General features: G+C 38.3%; 3 protein-coding genes across 4 annotated transcripts; all 3 read right to left on the bottom strand.

Moving 5' to 3' along the window:
• Window positions 1-590: 590 nt before the first annotated feature.
• On the bottom strand, window positions 591-3,900 carry LOC141838502 (protein CHLOROPLAST IMPORT APPARATUS 2-like). The gene is made up of 4 exons (XM_074726007.1): window positions 2,043-3,900; window positions 1,371-1,526; window positions 1,212-1,305; window positions 591-1,007 (listed from the first exon to the last, which is right to left on the bottom strand). Exons 1-3 carry the CDS (start codon window positions 3,093-3,095, stop codon window positions 1,288-1,290), a joined length of 1,227 nt encoding a protein of 408 aa, XP_074582108.1. The 5' UTR covers window positions 3,096-3,900; the 3' UTR covers window positions 591-1,007; window positions 1,212-1,287.
• Window positions 3,901-4,919: 1,019 nt separating this feature from the next.
• On the bottom strand, window positions 4,920-9,903 carry LOC141838501 (choline monooxygenase, chloroplastic). Of its 2 annotated transcripts, XR_012602644.1 has the most exons (11): window positions 9,562-9,903; window positions 9,251-9,296; window positions 8,464-8,599; window positions 8,145-8,219; window positions 7,848-8,060; window positions 7,628-7,723; window positions 7,120-7,235; window positions 6,924-7,017; window positions 5,492-5,542; window positions 5,181-5,384; window positions 4,920-5,078 (listed from the first exon to the last, which is right to left on the bottom strand). XR_012602644.1 is itself a non-coding variant. In XM_074726006.1 (10 exons), exons 1-10 carry the CDS (start codon window positions 9,860-9,862, stop codon window positions 5,244-5,246), a joined length of 1,269 nt encoding a protein of 422 aa, XP_074582107.1. In that variant the 5' UTR covers window positions 9,863-9,903; the 3' UTR covers window positions 5,085-5,243. The 2 variants fall into 2 exon arrangements, 1 of the variants encoding a protein (XP_074582107.1); XM_074726006.1 differs by lacking the exon at window positions 4,920-5,078 and having other exon boundaries at window positions 5,085-5,384.
• A 255-nt stretch (window positions 9,904-10,158) lies between these two features.
• On the bottom strand, window positions 10,159-14,013 carry LOC141839887 (protein MANNAN SYNTHESIS-RELATED 1-like). The gene is given in 7 exon segments (XM_074727736.1): window positions 10,159-10,667; window positions 10,790-11,369; window positions 11,540-11,625; window positions 12,053-12,090; window positions 12,093-12,122; window positions 12,230-12,353; window positions 13,634-14,013. Coding segments are annotated over 7 exon segments (1,239 nt in total). The 5' UTR covers window positions 13,736-14,013; the 3' UTR covers window positions 10,159-10,388.
• Window positions 14,014-14,190: the final 177 nt, after the last annotated feature.

Below are 14,190 nucleotides of genomic sequence, written 5' to 3'. Positions count from 1 at the left end.
GTAGAAATTAACATTAACATATAACTTGCTAGCTATATTTTTTTTTTTATTATTTTAATTTTATTTTTTTAATGATAATTTAATTAAAATAATATTTTAATTAATAAAATAAATGATGAAGATTTTATGACATTTATTACATTTCAAATAAATATAATTCAATTATGATCTAAATGTATAAAAGTTAATATATAACTTCTACAATGTATAATAACTATCTACTAATTTTTACAACATGTATTATAAAAACTAATAGATAGTTGCCATGAAAGGATAAAGATAAAAATAATTCTGATAGATAGAAGGTCCATTTAACTTTAATTCAAAATGATCGACTTTAATTGAAAAATAAAACGTCATTTTAATTTTTTGCCCATGTTTAATTGCAAAATCTGTGAAATAAGAATAAAAGAAACTCCGCGTATCAAGGTGGTCCTAAATCCATGACTACGCAAACTAGAATTTCGGATTCTTGGCTACAACGTTCACAGTGAAATCCATATAAAAAGGGGAAAAAAAGAGCCTTTGAGTATTTTATATTAAGATCTTTTTCAGTCTTCGACCTAAGCAAATATATTTTAAAAACAAAATAATTTCAACCGCTAATTGATTAAAAAGAGAAGTTTACAAACAGATTGGCTAGCTCTGGCTTTTCTGTTGTTCTTTTTCTCGTGTAACTCCTTGTTGCAATACGACAATCTGACCAACCAGACAATTATCAAAGTTATTAAATCAACCACTGAATGAAAACATCACGTTATCTTCTTTAATTCTCCGAATCATTCTCTCTGCTTACAAAACAACACTTCAACTTCGACATTCCAAAAAGATTTCACTTCAAGATCTCATCCCTGGCTATTAAGCACTTGTAAGATCAAAGATTACTCCCAAATCTTTGCCTCTGATAGATGCAATGGCCTCGGGCCATGAAATCACTGGCTTTCTTCTTCTATTGCCGGCTGGAGAAGGGATGGACTGGTCACGAACCTTCCCTGCAAAAGCAGAAACTGGAACACACAAACCAAGCGTGTATCAGAATCAAGTCAGAACCAATGCATAGTTTGGAGATCAAATTTAGAAAAAGCATGCATGAAGCACGTTTCCATTTAGTGATGTTAGTCCTAACTATTTAGGTTTATCTCTATGTTGAACTAACAAAACAATCAGTGTGAGAATCATAAATAAAGAAGAAAACAACGTATTACACTTGCCTTCATCATAGGTTGTTGGTCTGCGTTCACAATCACAGTGAGAATCGTAAATATAGAAGAAAATGCCTAAGTGCCTTCATCCTAGGTCGCTGATCTGCGCCCACAATCACAGTATGAGAATCATAAATAAAAGAGAAGAAAACAAATTCTTACACTTGCCTTCATTGTAGGTCGACGGCCTGCGTTCATCTTCCTCACATGGTACCTGACCTTCTTAGAGAAAAGCTGGCTCCTCCGTTTCTCTTTGTACCTTGTAACACTTGCATCCCTCACCCCATCAGCATGGGGAAAGGGATCGAGGTCTGACAACCTAGCCTGCAAGAAAAATGCATAACATAATGTCTAACAAGAAAAGTGTTTAACCAGATAATCAATAACTCTGCTCTTCATATCAAGTCCTTAACAAGTAAATGATAAAAGTTTCAGAATTCTTTTTCAACAGAAGTTTGTTGCAATTCTAAACACCAAAACTCTGTGGTTCTTCCTCGAGTTTGCAACATCCAGAAAGTTGCAATGTCTCACTGATCACAAAGTGATGGTTGCCATATTAGCTCTAGCTTAAACTTCAGCACAGGGATAAAGATTTGTAAGCTTCTTTTGAATATTTCCACTTTAAAAGTTTCAGCATCATGCAAAGTGCAATACAATTAAACACCAAAACTCCTTTTTTTTCCCATTTTTCACTTTGATTACTTCATTTTTGCCTTTATCTTTGCTTTTCTTCCCACCTTCCTACTTTCTTACTTCTTTTATCTTTGTGATAAAGCAATAAAGGAAAGAAGCTCAATTTGCAATCAATTTATGCTTCGCAAGGTGGATTTAAAGCATTACCAGAACATCAGCAGATGAATCCAGTGAGTCAGCCCCCTCGAGGAATATGGAGCTGCAGTCAGACCATTCCTTAAGCACCTCCTCATGGTTTAGCTTGAGCCCCAAACCAGCCTTCAATTTCTCCTTTGGAGTTTCAGTGGAAATTGTTGTGTTTGTAATCTTCTTACAGCTCACTTCCACCTTCTCTGGCTTCTTTTTCTTCTTATCTGTTGCTGCCTTTGCTGCCGGAGGTTTGAAGTTGGGTAGAATATTTTGCACTGGCACCGTCGGAGTTCGCCACCATTCGCAGTTGTCCTGGGCCTTCAATGCCCACTGCAAGTTATGACTGAGCCGTAGTCCAAGCCCCAGCTCAAGCTGGCCACTGCCGCCGCCACTGATTCTACATCCGACTAGGCTACGAAGAAGGGGATTGATGGAGGAACCACCACTACTTAGTCCATCGTTGTCGTCCTCCTCGGAAGGGGTGTTGACGCTGAGGTTGCCCATGATGCTGTCGATGCCCTCCTCAACCTCCTCGTCGAGGATGGACTCGGCATCAAAGTCGTCGTTCAATGAACCAGGCGAGTTAGGCTCGAAGGAGCATGACATGCTGCTGCTCACGGGCCTCCTATAGTCCTTGTCAGCGGCGAACTTATGCTTGAGCTCGATCTGGGCTGCGGCGGTTGGCTGCTCCTGGTGGGATTTGTGGAGGAGGAATGCAGCATCGCTGAGCACCGGAAGGGGTGGGAGGAGGAGGTCGGATGGTTCCGGAAAAGAGGAGAAGGGCCTCGCTGCGCTCCTGGAAAGCTTCTTGAGGCCCTTAGCGGAGAAGACGTTTGGGTAGATGGTGGAGAGGAGGGCGGCGGCCTCGTTATACGTCTGGTTGGGCCGCTTCCGGGACGTTCTCGTCTTCTTGATGGAGATTGCCAGCGCCGAGTTGCTCGATTCGGAGAGAGTGGAGGAAGGCGAGGAAGTATGCGAAGCGAGGGACGACGCCGCAGGCGGAGGCTTCACCAGGTCGAGGTCGAAGCTGTAGGTCCGGCCGCCGCCGCCACCGCTGAGGCACGACGACATCGCAGCTTGGAGAATGGAATTCCACAGCCTACACGCCTTAAATTTCAGAAATTCCGACAGAAACCAATCAAAACCTTGCCTCCCAAAACCCTAAACCTTCAAGAAATTGCCCTAGAAAAATGATTCGAATCCAAATGGGGGGAATTTTGGCAAGCAATCAAAAACCCTAAACCCCACACCGGAAAGCGAACCAAACGATTTGACTCGATTCATGAACCAAAACAAGAGAGAAGCGTAGCTCCGAAATCCAGATTCAAATCTGTGCAAAAGATTAAAGACGAAGATTGAATCGAAATCCAATCTATCAAAAGGAAGACGAACCAGGAATAACAACAACAGCTAGCGGAGGGAACTGGACTGGAAGTCAAATCAAAGCCGACAAGTCCAAAATTTTCTATTCCGATGATTCCAAAGCTTCAACCTTGCCTCCGCCGTTCATCCGGAAACCAATAAAAACACTTCCTTTTTCTCCTCAACGCGCCAGGATGGAAGCCACTTCCAGTTCAACGAAAAAGGGAAACCTTCTGCATCAGGTTCGATCTAAAAATCTCTCAAGAACAAGTCGGGGGCAGTGAAGAAGTCGGTCGAAGGGGGCGATAGGATTAAAATACGAAGGAAAGGGCAAAGGCGCTGGCAATCACGAGAAGAACCCTAGACATGGTTCAGACCGAGCAGCAGCCAGATGGAAAAGCCGGTGACGGAGGAACTAGGAGGTGCTGCTTTAAAAGGAGAGAAGGAGGAACAGCGACAACACTACGTCGTCATCCGCTGCGCCATTGGACCACTCCAGGCCACCACGCCCTCCTCACTCTGCTACGCTCCTCCTCCTCCTCCTCCGTTGGTGGTGGTGATTAGGTCTTCCTTTCGCAATCCGATCTGCGCAAATTATTGTTAGGCACAGTAAAACATGTGCATTTAGTGGATTTTTTTTATTAATTTACCTATCGAATAAATTTAAAAATATAATTTATACATACCTTACCAATCAACTTCTAAAAATATTTATTCCAATTAAAATTTAAATTCAAGTATAGCTTCTTCAAAAAGATTTAATAAATTCTTTTATTTTCTATCCATTTCGTCAACTTCTCTCACATAAATAAAATTTTATATCCAATATCATCCTACTTCTCAAATTATTCAAGCTTATTTGCTGACATGGCAATCTCTTATTGGTTAGCCTAGATTTTAGAGAAATCTCTCGAACTCTGTTTTGTGAGGTCCATTTTGCGGACACGTAAGGTTTCTTAGATTCAATCACTTAACCACGATAAAATTTACAAGAGAGGGTGTTCTTGGCTACCATTATAAACATCTCCAATCTTATCAAATTTAGCCTTTATCTTTGATATTACAACTTCTTTAGTTGGCCTTACGTCCTTTTCATGCTGGAGGACCCTATTTTAAATAATAATAATAAAAAGGACTATAAACTTCTATAGATTTTTTTTTTCAAACCATGCATCTTCAGGTGGTTCCAAACCTTCACTCATGTAAGAAAACCCTACCAAACTCGAAGAAGAAGAAGAAGAAGAGTAATCCTATCCTTCTCTTATGCGGTCGAGACTAAACCTCGCACGATCGTGCAATGCGGGGAATCTCTCGAGCTAGCATCTCCTCGATAATTTCTATTACCTTTGTGATCTAGCTTTGATTCATCAAAGGATGTACTCCATTTTCACTATGGTCCAAAGGATGGCCAAGCCTTCACCTTATCGCCTCTGGTGAGCTAATGAGGCCCAAAGGATGGCCACGTAGTGCCATGCATGTCTAATGTTGGATTTGGACCATCTTTGGCAAGCTTCCAAGAGTGGCAAATCCACACCCAATGGATCTTCTTCAAACATGGACAAAATCTACACAGTATATGTTTCTTATCTGATTGATTACCTTTCTTTCTATGAGGCCAAGATTGGTGTGCGTTGGCCTAATTGCCATCGTCCATAGGTGATAAGAATGGTAGTCTCAAATTCACGTGAGTGCCTGGTGCCATTAATGCATGCATATGAAGCAAACTGTTAAATCTACAAGTCAAGCGAGAAAACAAGCTGAAGCAAATATTCATTCACCACCTGAATGACTTACAAAGTCGTTCGTTGCTTCTCTGTCCGGATTGTTTTATCAACAGAACCCAAATAAGCACATCAATTAGACGTGGGTGAAGGACTCGTGCAGAAGGCAATGGAAGTGATGCATGGCCATCTCCACTGCTGGTGCATATCGTCCACTGCAGTAGGCTGGTGATTCCAAACCCCGCTGAACTCCTTCGCATAGTGCAATGTCTTCTAACTACACCGATCGATGAAATAAACTCAAACTCGGCATCAGCATTCAGCAGCCTCAACCTTTCTGATCAATTGACACATGACATAACCAAGAAAGAAGTGATCACTTACCTGCACTCTCTCACTCTCTTCTAAACTTCTTTCGACGAAGTCCTTGTCGTCCTGCAGTATTTTACATGGTTTAGTGGCACGAACATTGCTGGTGCTTCAGACAATAATAAATAGCCTACGAAGCATCAGGCTGGTGAAAAACTTAAAGCTTAAATGGACAAGTAGTGAAATTTTGTTGGTAAAAGTCAGACTTTGGACAATTGAACTAGTGAAAGAAATTATACACTATCTGCCTGATACTAACTACAACCCTCCTGCTTGAGAAATTCCACACAGATTATGTTAAGGTTTTGCATTGGGATGTTAAAGTCAGATTGGTTCAGAAGATGATTAGAAAAAATGCCAAGCCATCTGCTTCTAATCACTGTCTCTATTAAAAGAATCGACATCAGATAGTTATCCAAATGGCCATGAATTATTTCTTTGTAAATCTACAGTAGCAGACCTGATATTGAGAGAAGAAAAAAACTTCAATGTGCCATTTGCTAAGAAAAGAAAAAACAGGAAAATATTCTAATTGCAAGATGAATACTTAATTTGGTGGCAACTAGTTATTAGAGCGAATGAGCATTGGAAAACCAAGCTACTTGGACGGTGGTAATCAGGGTTAGAGACAATAAGACATTAGATAATTGACCAAATGGACTCTCTTAGTGGTCTTAAGCAGTGATTGACAAAATTGACTGTATAATTTCTTCATTATCAACTGTGAATGCAATTTTTAATATAGATATGCAGTAAAAGGTTCTTTCCTCCAAGAATTAAGTCTGAACCAATACCAGCTAATAATTTATTTTTACATAATTTATTATGCATTAAAAGAGTCAATTTACCAACCAACACCAACAAGTGTGCTATCTAAATTTAGATTTATCAGAGGCTAATCCCAACACCCTTGAACAAATTGTTATCGAAAAGAATCTGGATGACCAGCTAGACAACCAAAACATTCACAACAGCAGTGGAACAACTTAAAATAGATCAAGAAGGTAAATTTAAGCAGGAGCTGGCCTGGTCGATACGTAGCTGCATTCATCTTTCTTCTATCTTTCAACTTGTTATTTAGGATTAGACCCATGCTTCTCATCTCTCGTACTCCATGATAGGGAACTCAATCGTATGTTTTACCACATAAGTGTTCTCCTACACTTACAAATCTAAACACCTAGTCAGTTCATTGTTATTGTGACTAAGTGGAGGAATCACTCTTCGTTAACCAGTAAAATGATGAAACTAACAGTCCAATATTTCTTTGAAAATTTTACAACCATATCAGCATATTTGTTTATGATTTCAACCATAACTTATAACATAAACTCCAACCTACCTGCTAAGTCACCTAAATGACGATTGACTCAATTATGAATCATCTGAGAGAGGTTCCACAGAATGAGTACAAATGTAAATTCTGCTCAACTCATAAAATACTCACCACAAGAGAGGTGTCCAGAAAATAATCAAACACAACTTGACATTTGGTTGTGGTCAATGGAACAACTAAATTAGTGTCCATCCATGGACCATACCTGCAAATATTCAAAGTCTTAGACATTGCAAGAGCTTCTAGATACCAGAGTTCATACATTTTCCACTTAAGCAACCTGGAGTTTTGTTGACTGCTAGCGTACCTGTTTATCATGAAGTTAGGGTATACAAAAGCATATAATGCCTTTGAACCAAGCCGATCAAAGTTCCGTTCAGCTGAAGCACCTTCACATCTTTGAATACTAACTTTCTCATATATCTGCACAACAGCAGTGAAATCCCACAGGGGATCATAGTACATGAATCATTAAACACATTAGAGATGAATTGGAAAACATAAGTGCACAAGTCACTTTGAAAGAATATTCTAGCATGTACATGAAATAAAGATTTTTGAGGGAATACATAAAGTGAAGATTAAGTAGTTTGACAGTAGGGTTAGATAGATTATAGTTCAAACACTAGCAACCCAAATACTGTTGCTAAATGAACTGTCAAAAATCTTCTTTATTTCTTCTAGTGCATTTACATTGAAAACCCATTAGAAACTAAGAAATAAATGCTCTAATAATAGAACGCATGCCAAGCTAAAAATTGAATGATGAAACAGATGAAGATACGATGGCAATCATAAATAGGAGTTTAACATACTAGCGTAGAGTAAGAATCAAGATTAAGACCAGATGCAAGACCTCCATGAGCATAAGGAACATGATAACCGCCATCCAAGTAGTTGTCACAGAAAACCTAGATGGAAGGAAAATATGAAATAATGAATGTAATATAAAGGACCTCACACCTATTTTCTTGTGAATACTAGGACTATTTCCCAACAAATGGAAGTATGAAAAGATGATTAACTAAATCAAACCTTCCAATTACACTGGATACTATATTCACGTCTACAGACATGTTTCAGTGAAGAATCAATTCCATTTGCGCTGAGGATATTGGAAGAACTCCCAAGCCATTCATTTCCTACAGTTTTCATAGAACCTCTCTGTTGAGATGAGGGATTCCCATCCAATCTAACAAGTACAAATGGTCCCCAAGTAGTCACTTCCAAAGGTACAAGTCCGAATTCCTGCTCCCAAGATAGGATAAGTTCACTTTTACATCATGGGATGAACTCAGACAGAAAGATTCAGCAAACTTGCACAAAACATACATCCTTGTTGAAGTTCTTAATTCCTGTGATTCGAGTGGCCTTCAAGAGTGAGCCATCTAAAGCATATGTCCAACCCTGAATAATAAGATATTAGCTATGTCTTATGCCATGCAACACGAAGTAGTGAGAGTTTAATTGATAAAGGAGTAACAGTCTATCTGCATGCCCATGATACTTGGACTTCAGATTATTCTTTCATATGATACCATTTCTAGAAGCCAACATGGTGAGAACAAAAAATGTATTATTACTACCAATATCCCAAGGAAAGTAAAGAAGATGGCGTTGAATAGAAAAGCCTTCACTTCTAGTTACTCACATGGTAAGGGCATATAAAGCATGACTTCTTCCCACTTCCGGAGGCAAGTACTGAGGCATGGTGGCGGCACACATTGTGGAAGGCATGAAGATCCCCGTCAGCATCTCGGCAGATGACAAACTCGACATTCCCTAACCTGATGTTGCACTTAATTAGATAAAAATGTAAAATAAATATATATAGCAGAGTGGGCATGGCATCTGCAACCAAGAATTCTGGATATATGCAGGTGTGATGACTGCAATGTTTATAGCTGCAAAAGTTTATGGCTATGAAATTAGTGCCAGAAAGTTAAAACATCTTAACCATTGTTTTAAAATCTCTATATTCTGACAATGCCTAACCTAATTAGTGTTCAAGGGCACTCATGCATCTTACAATCCCAAAGTTGACCCTATTCTCTGGAACATGCATTTATATTCAGGTCAAGCAATACAATTAGTATGAGCCTTGACATGAACCACCGCACAAGTCAAAGTCACACACCACCGCAGCACCAAGCCACTATGAGTTCATGACTTCCAAATCATTTATTACGCATTCTCATCACATCAAAAAAGTTCATTGCCAGCTAGGAAAACCAGATTCGAGGTTTTCAGGACAGCATTTTGAACACTTGAAAAACTTGGCATAAACATTCAAGTGCTTCTTCAGTGAAATAGTCCAAGCATTTAAACTTCCAAATACTCCAAGGATCAATCAAATAACTGTAGCGATACAGTACAGCGTTGTACAATTCACATAGACCTACCCAAAGAAGAATTCGACCAGAAAAGAAGCTTAATACCTTCCAGTGAAGAAATCATGAGGACGCTCGATTTGCTCGGTATAGCCTGCATACGATCAAGATCAAAGCTTCATTCAGAAAACAGGAAGCAAAAGGATACAATCCGATGATAATTTTCCACCTCCACTGGCCCGTTAACCAAGAGACGATTGTTTACAGAGGAGCCATACCCAATTAATTGAAAACAAAATAATGAAAGGGTAAATACAGAATCAAACTTGATATGTTTTCAAAAACAAATAATATCACGCTCTAGCTCGTCACTAGCGGAGAAAGATCATCCCTTTATAGATTTAGAGAAGACGAATTACCAACAGCCTGCCATCCACGGAAAAAGACGCGCTCAAACTCGAGGTCAAGAAAGGAAGAGTCCGTGTACCACGAGCTGGGAGGGGTGATAGCCTCGACAAGAGGAATCTTTGGATCGAACGCCTCAACCATTCGGAGCTGAGCCTGCGATATCCAGATTTCCGTGGAAGACGAGGAGGAAGATGAAGATCTGCACACGACGCTGACGGTACGGCTACGGATCGAGCAAGAAGAAGATGAGGAACGGAGGAAGCCGGCATCTAAGAAATTGGTAGAGCTCCAGATGCCATGCTTGGCGGCCATTGCGATGGATTCAGAATAATTGGAAGATCCAAAGCATAAAGTCCGACAAGTTCTTTCTCTTTTATAAGACCTACCAAACCTTACTAATCAAATCATAATATAATCTTTGCAAAAATAGATTTTACAGACAAAAACTAGAGGTGTCGATCTATAAATTAATTATAATTTAACATTTTAATCAAGATGGATAAATTAAGAAAATTGAGTAGATCAAGCAAATTGAGTTGGCCAGGCTAACCATATGGAAAGGATAAATCAAGTAAGATGAGATGAATTGTTAATCAACATTCTGGCAATATTATACATGGTACTTCGAAATTAAGTTAATTGGTACCAGAAAGAAAAGAAATATTTCCTTTTAAATTTGACCGAAACAACTCTATTACATAATACAACACAGAATAGTTGCATTTAAATTACATGAACCTGCATACCTTTTGGGAACCAAAACACATTGAGAAGAAAAGCTAATCAGAAGCAATTCCAGAACAAGCTCTTTGCTGCTTTTAGTTCATTCTCCAAACAACTAACAGAAACATGAGTATGCAATATGGTTCTTCTTGGAGACATAAGTTGAGATGAAATCAGTTGCAACTGGAGAGGAACTGAGGACCTTGGACGGAACAAGTATTTGCGTGCGGCCTGAAGCTATTCTTTTACCAGCTACATTCCCGTAAAACAGACCAGAAATGGCAGGCACAAAGACATCACTCTTGGAACATATTTGGAAGTCAAGACCTCTTTGTAGTTCTGCACTTCCTGATTGGAGAAATTGGCCCTTCTTTTCGGCAGGTATTAAGTCATCCTGCAACATCACAAAGGCACAATAAAAATTCTAGCTCAAAGTCATGAAATTTAAATCTTTTCAAAAAAAAGGACATAAAGGGTGAAGTTTGTGGAGATAAATCATTCAAATCTGCAACTCACCTTGGTATAAGTTTTTGGAAACATCTCCTTCAAAGGGTTGAGACTTTCATGCCACCAAGTCTGAGTAAGGTAAATTGTGCTATCTGCATTGAAACCAACTTTTCTTAAGAAATCTCTGATCTCCAGAGGAGAGTAACAAGGTTTTTTCCCATTTGCTTTTTCTTTACAGCCCTTTTTCTCTAGCACATCAACCCTGAGGTCAACTGAAATAAACTGACTTCCTGTATTGCGACTAAGTATTTTTAGTCTCTCAACCATTCGATCAGCCACTTCCAAAATCTCATGCTTCATTTCAAGGCTTCCAAACATAGCCAAGCAAGCAGTTGAATCCAAATCAGTAATTGGTTTACCATTTCCTTTCAAATTGATTTTTGTGAAGACACTTGTGAGTCTCAAATAACTTTTGCTTTGAAAAATTGGTTCAACATTGTTCACAATGTATTCTCTTGAAACCCTATTGGGTACTTTGACAATAGCTGGAGTTTCAGTAGTTAATTCAGCAGGAAGCTCCCTTACTACTTTTACAACACCGTTCAAGCTTGTAATGAACTTATCAGCATCATACATATCTTCAAAATTCCTGCAAATATGTAAAATTTGATGGCAAAAAATAAAATGTAAGCTTAGGAAATATGTCAATAATTGAATCAATGGTCTCTATTTGGGTTTAGAATCAAAATATGTTTGTCTATAAGCTGTTAAATAAGCGTTGAGATATGGAAACAACAATGACAAAGTTGCCCAATTAACCTTTTTTGGCCAAGCTCACTTCCTCTGATGTCAGGAAGCACTAGAGTAGCATCCAAATACCTCACAATAACAACCGCATCAGTGATCTGACCAAGAAAAATTAGGAGATTAATTAAATCACTGTTACATAATGCTCATCTTATCTTTGTGATCTTTTTTTTTCAGAGCAAATGACTTGACCATCATATTACTCTTGATGTCATAAGATCCAATAAAATCAGTACTATAAGGATAATATCAAAGTTAAACACTACCTTTCTTTTGACAAGATAATTGATTAACTAATGAAACATATAAGAGTATAAGCTAGATACTGTGTTGTAAGAACCAAATGCAAGCTATATATTAGAAAATAAAAAAGTCTTGAATAAATAGTTGTCTTGAGAATGTATCATCAAGCTAACCATTGACATTAAACTTTAACTTGTCTGAGTCCCAACCAAAAACCTATACAACAAAAGTTGTTCATTTATAAAAGTTGTCAATACCAATAAATTGTAACATAGTCCCTACCTGTGAGATATGGTGCTCAGGACCTCCAGTTAAGGAAAAGTAATGTAACCTTTTGACTGCTCTACTTCTTCTGCAGATATAAATCCAAAGGGAAAAGCAAAAAATGGCCCCACTATTATTTAAGAGTGCAAAATCTCCATCTAGCATAGCAAATCATGAGACACTCCATTCACTTACTTGGAACTGGCTTGGCCCAGCAAGGTTTAAATTCTTGGATGCTCTCTGTAGAGGCTTGGTCAAGGGACTTCTGCTCTTCCTTTAATGCATCAAATTGTATGACTGATGTCTCTTGCACAGTTACCTAAAAATATGCAAATACAAGAAAAGAATTCAGAAAATATATATATATAGTTATGATACATATAAATGATTTATGGTAACATAGCACGACAATGCAAGTAATTCAGAGAATCAGAGGAAAACAAATAACTCAATAGTGTGTTTGCATTATGTAAGCCTTCATGCACAATATAAGGAACTAATAGAATTAGAAAAATAACAAGGACTTTAAAGGTGAAACGAGCCAACAATGATATCTTAGGTTTATATTGCTCCCTTCTCAACAAAATTGATGGTAACATCATTTAATTTTATAGCAGCAGAGTTATTTAATGCAGAAAATATTATTTCAAATGGAAAATAGGTATACAAAGATATTTATTACTTCAACCACACCAACACACACATGGAGTATAAAATAAAGAGAAAGACAACTGGATAATAGCATTCTTTCAATATATGTGACAAAGATATGCATATTCACATGCTTTCTATTATCAAAGCATCAATATCTCAGCTCAAAGCCAGACAAAGATATGCATATTCATATGCTTCTGGATCATGAATCAGGTCAATGGTAGAATCTTCTAATCTTATATTGATAATGATGTGAAGTATAGAAAAAAAGAAAAGAAAATCCAAAGATCATTAAAGGCAAGCATATCCTAGAAAATGGACTTCTAAAATTGAGATCTTTCAAGAAGTTCCTTTTTATAGACAACTCGTTGACCAAATTGTACCAATGACAAAATTACATGACAAAGCAAATTCTAAGATTTTGCACACCTACCATGAAGAAAAATTAACAGTGGATCCTGTCTACCACGAAAAATCAAGAATGGTTCCAATGACCTTGCTGGCATAATCACAGCTTAAATTATTTTTGCTTAAATTAGCTTTAAATATACTACTGCAATACATGTAAAGTGTACTTACTGCCACTAGCTGGTAATTCACTGCAAATATTCCTTAATGGAATTAAGATCCAAGTTTCAACATGTAGGAAAAGGATAAAAACAAAAAATAATGTAGTTGTAATGCACAAATCTACTGCAGAGCACCAGATCAGGGACAAGCAGAGGTACAAAAATGGGATCCGGTTCATTAAAGTTCAAAGCAATCCAAGATTTCTTTTATTTTTTCATAAAAAATTCTACTTTGATACTTAAGTACGCATGCTAAAACCTCGTAACAAATAATAAATACGAATCAGTGAAAAACGCACAACTTTGGACACGAGATCAACAAATCTACTTGTCATACAACACTAAGAGCACTACGAAGAGAATTTCCATGAATTACCGTAACGGAATCAAAATGGTCTCTCTTGATCATGTTGCCGAGCATGGCAAACATGGCCATGGTGAGGAATCCGGCGAGCACTTGCCTGGCATCCACCGCCATTGCGCACCAAATTCCTCCAACCACACGCAAAAGCAGAAAGGGGGGAAAGCGGGAGCAAACAATAGGCTACTTCAACCACAACAACAATTACAAGACGCGAGAGATCTGCTGGGCAATATCAAGAGAGGAGCAAACTGGAAGCGAAGTTTCGCCGCTGGCGCTCAGATCCAGGCAAGGACAGACGGACTAAGCGTTCAGAAGCAGGAGAAGATCGAACGAGAGAGCGGAGATACTCGCCCAAGGTGGAGCTTCGGGCCGAGCTTCGCCCTACCGACACTCGAGCATCCAAATAATATTCCTCCATGATTCGCTGCCTGAAATATGCTACATCCTCTGACCGAGTATGTAATGACAAAAACCGTTCATTATAAATTACTAATGGTCAAAACAATTATTTTAAAAATAAGTTTAATTTATAAACTAATAAATTAATTTATATTAAATTTGCTGTTTAA

The sequence above is a fragment of the Curcuma longa genome, chromosome 11 (assembly GCF_044706935.1).
Source record: "Curcuma longa cultivar G26 ecotype Majalengka, Jawa Barat chromosome 11, ITB_CL_G26_1.1, whole genome shotgun sequence".
NCBI classification, from domain to species: Eukaryota; Viridiplantae; Streptophyta; class Magnoliopsida; order Zingiberales; family Zingiberaceae; genus Curcuma; species Curcuma longa.
The sequence above is the reverse complement of the archived record's forward strand: the minus strand, read 5'-3'. Positions and strand labels throughout refer to the sequence as shown.

Bases quoted from the DNA above. Each gene is read 5' to 3' on its own strand.
- LOC141838502 (XM_074726007.1), bottom strand. From the start codon at position 3,095: ATGTCGTCGTGCCTCAGCGGTGGCGGCGGCGGCCGGACCTACAGCTTC. The intron at 1,527-2,042 runs GTAATGCTTTAA...TTTTTCTTGCAG, and splicing joins ATTCATCTGCTGATGTTCTG to GCTAGGTTGTCAGACCTCGA.
- LOC141838501 (XM_074726006.1), bottom strand. From the start codon at position 9,862: ATGGCCGCCAAGCATGGCATCTGGAGCTCTACCAATTTCTTAGATGCC. The intron at 7,724-7,847 runs GTTTGATTTAGT...CCTTCCATCTAG, and splicing joins GTATCCAGTGTAATTGGAAG to GTTTTCTGTGACAACTACTT. The intron at 5,543-6,923 runs GTGAGTATTTTA...AAAATACTGCAG, and splicing joins TTCTGGACACCTCTCTTGTG to GACGACAAGGACTTCGTCGA.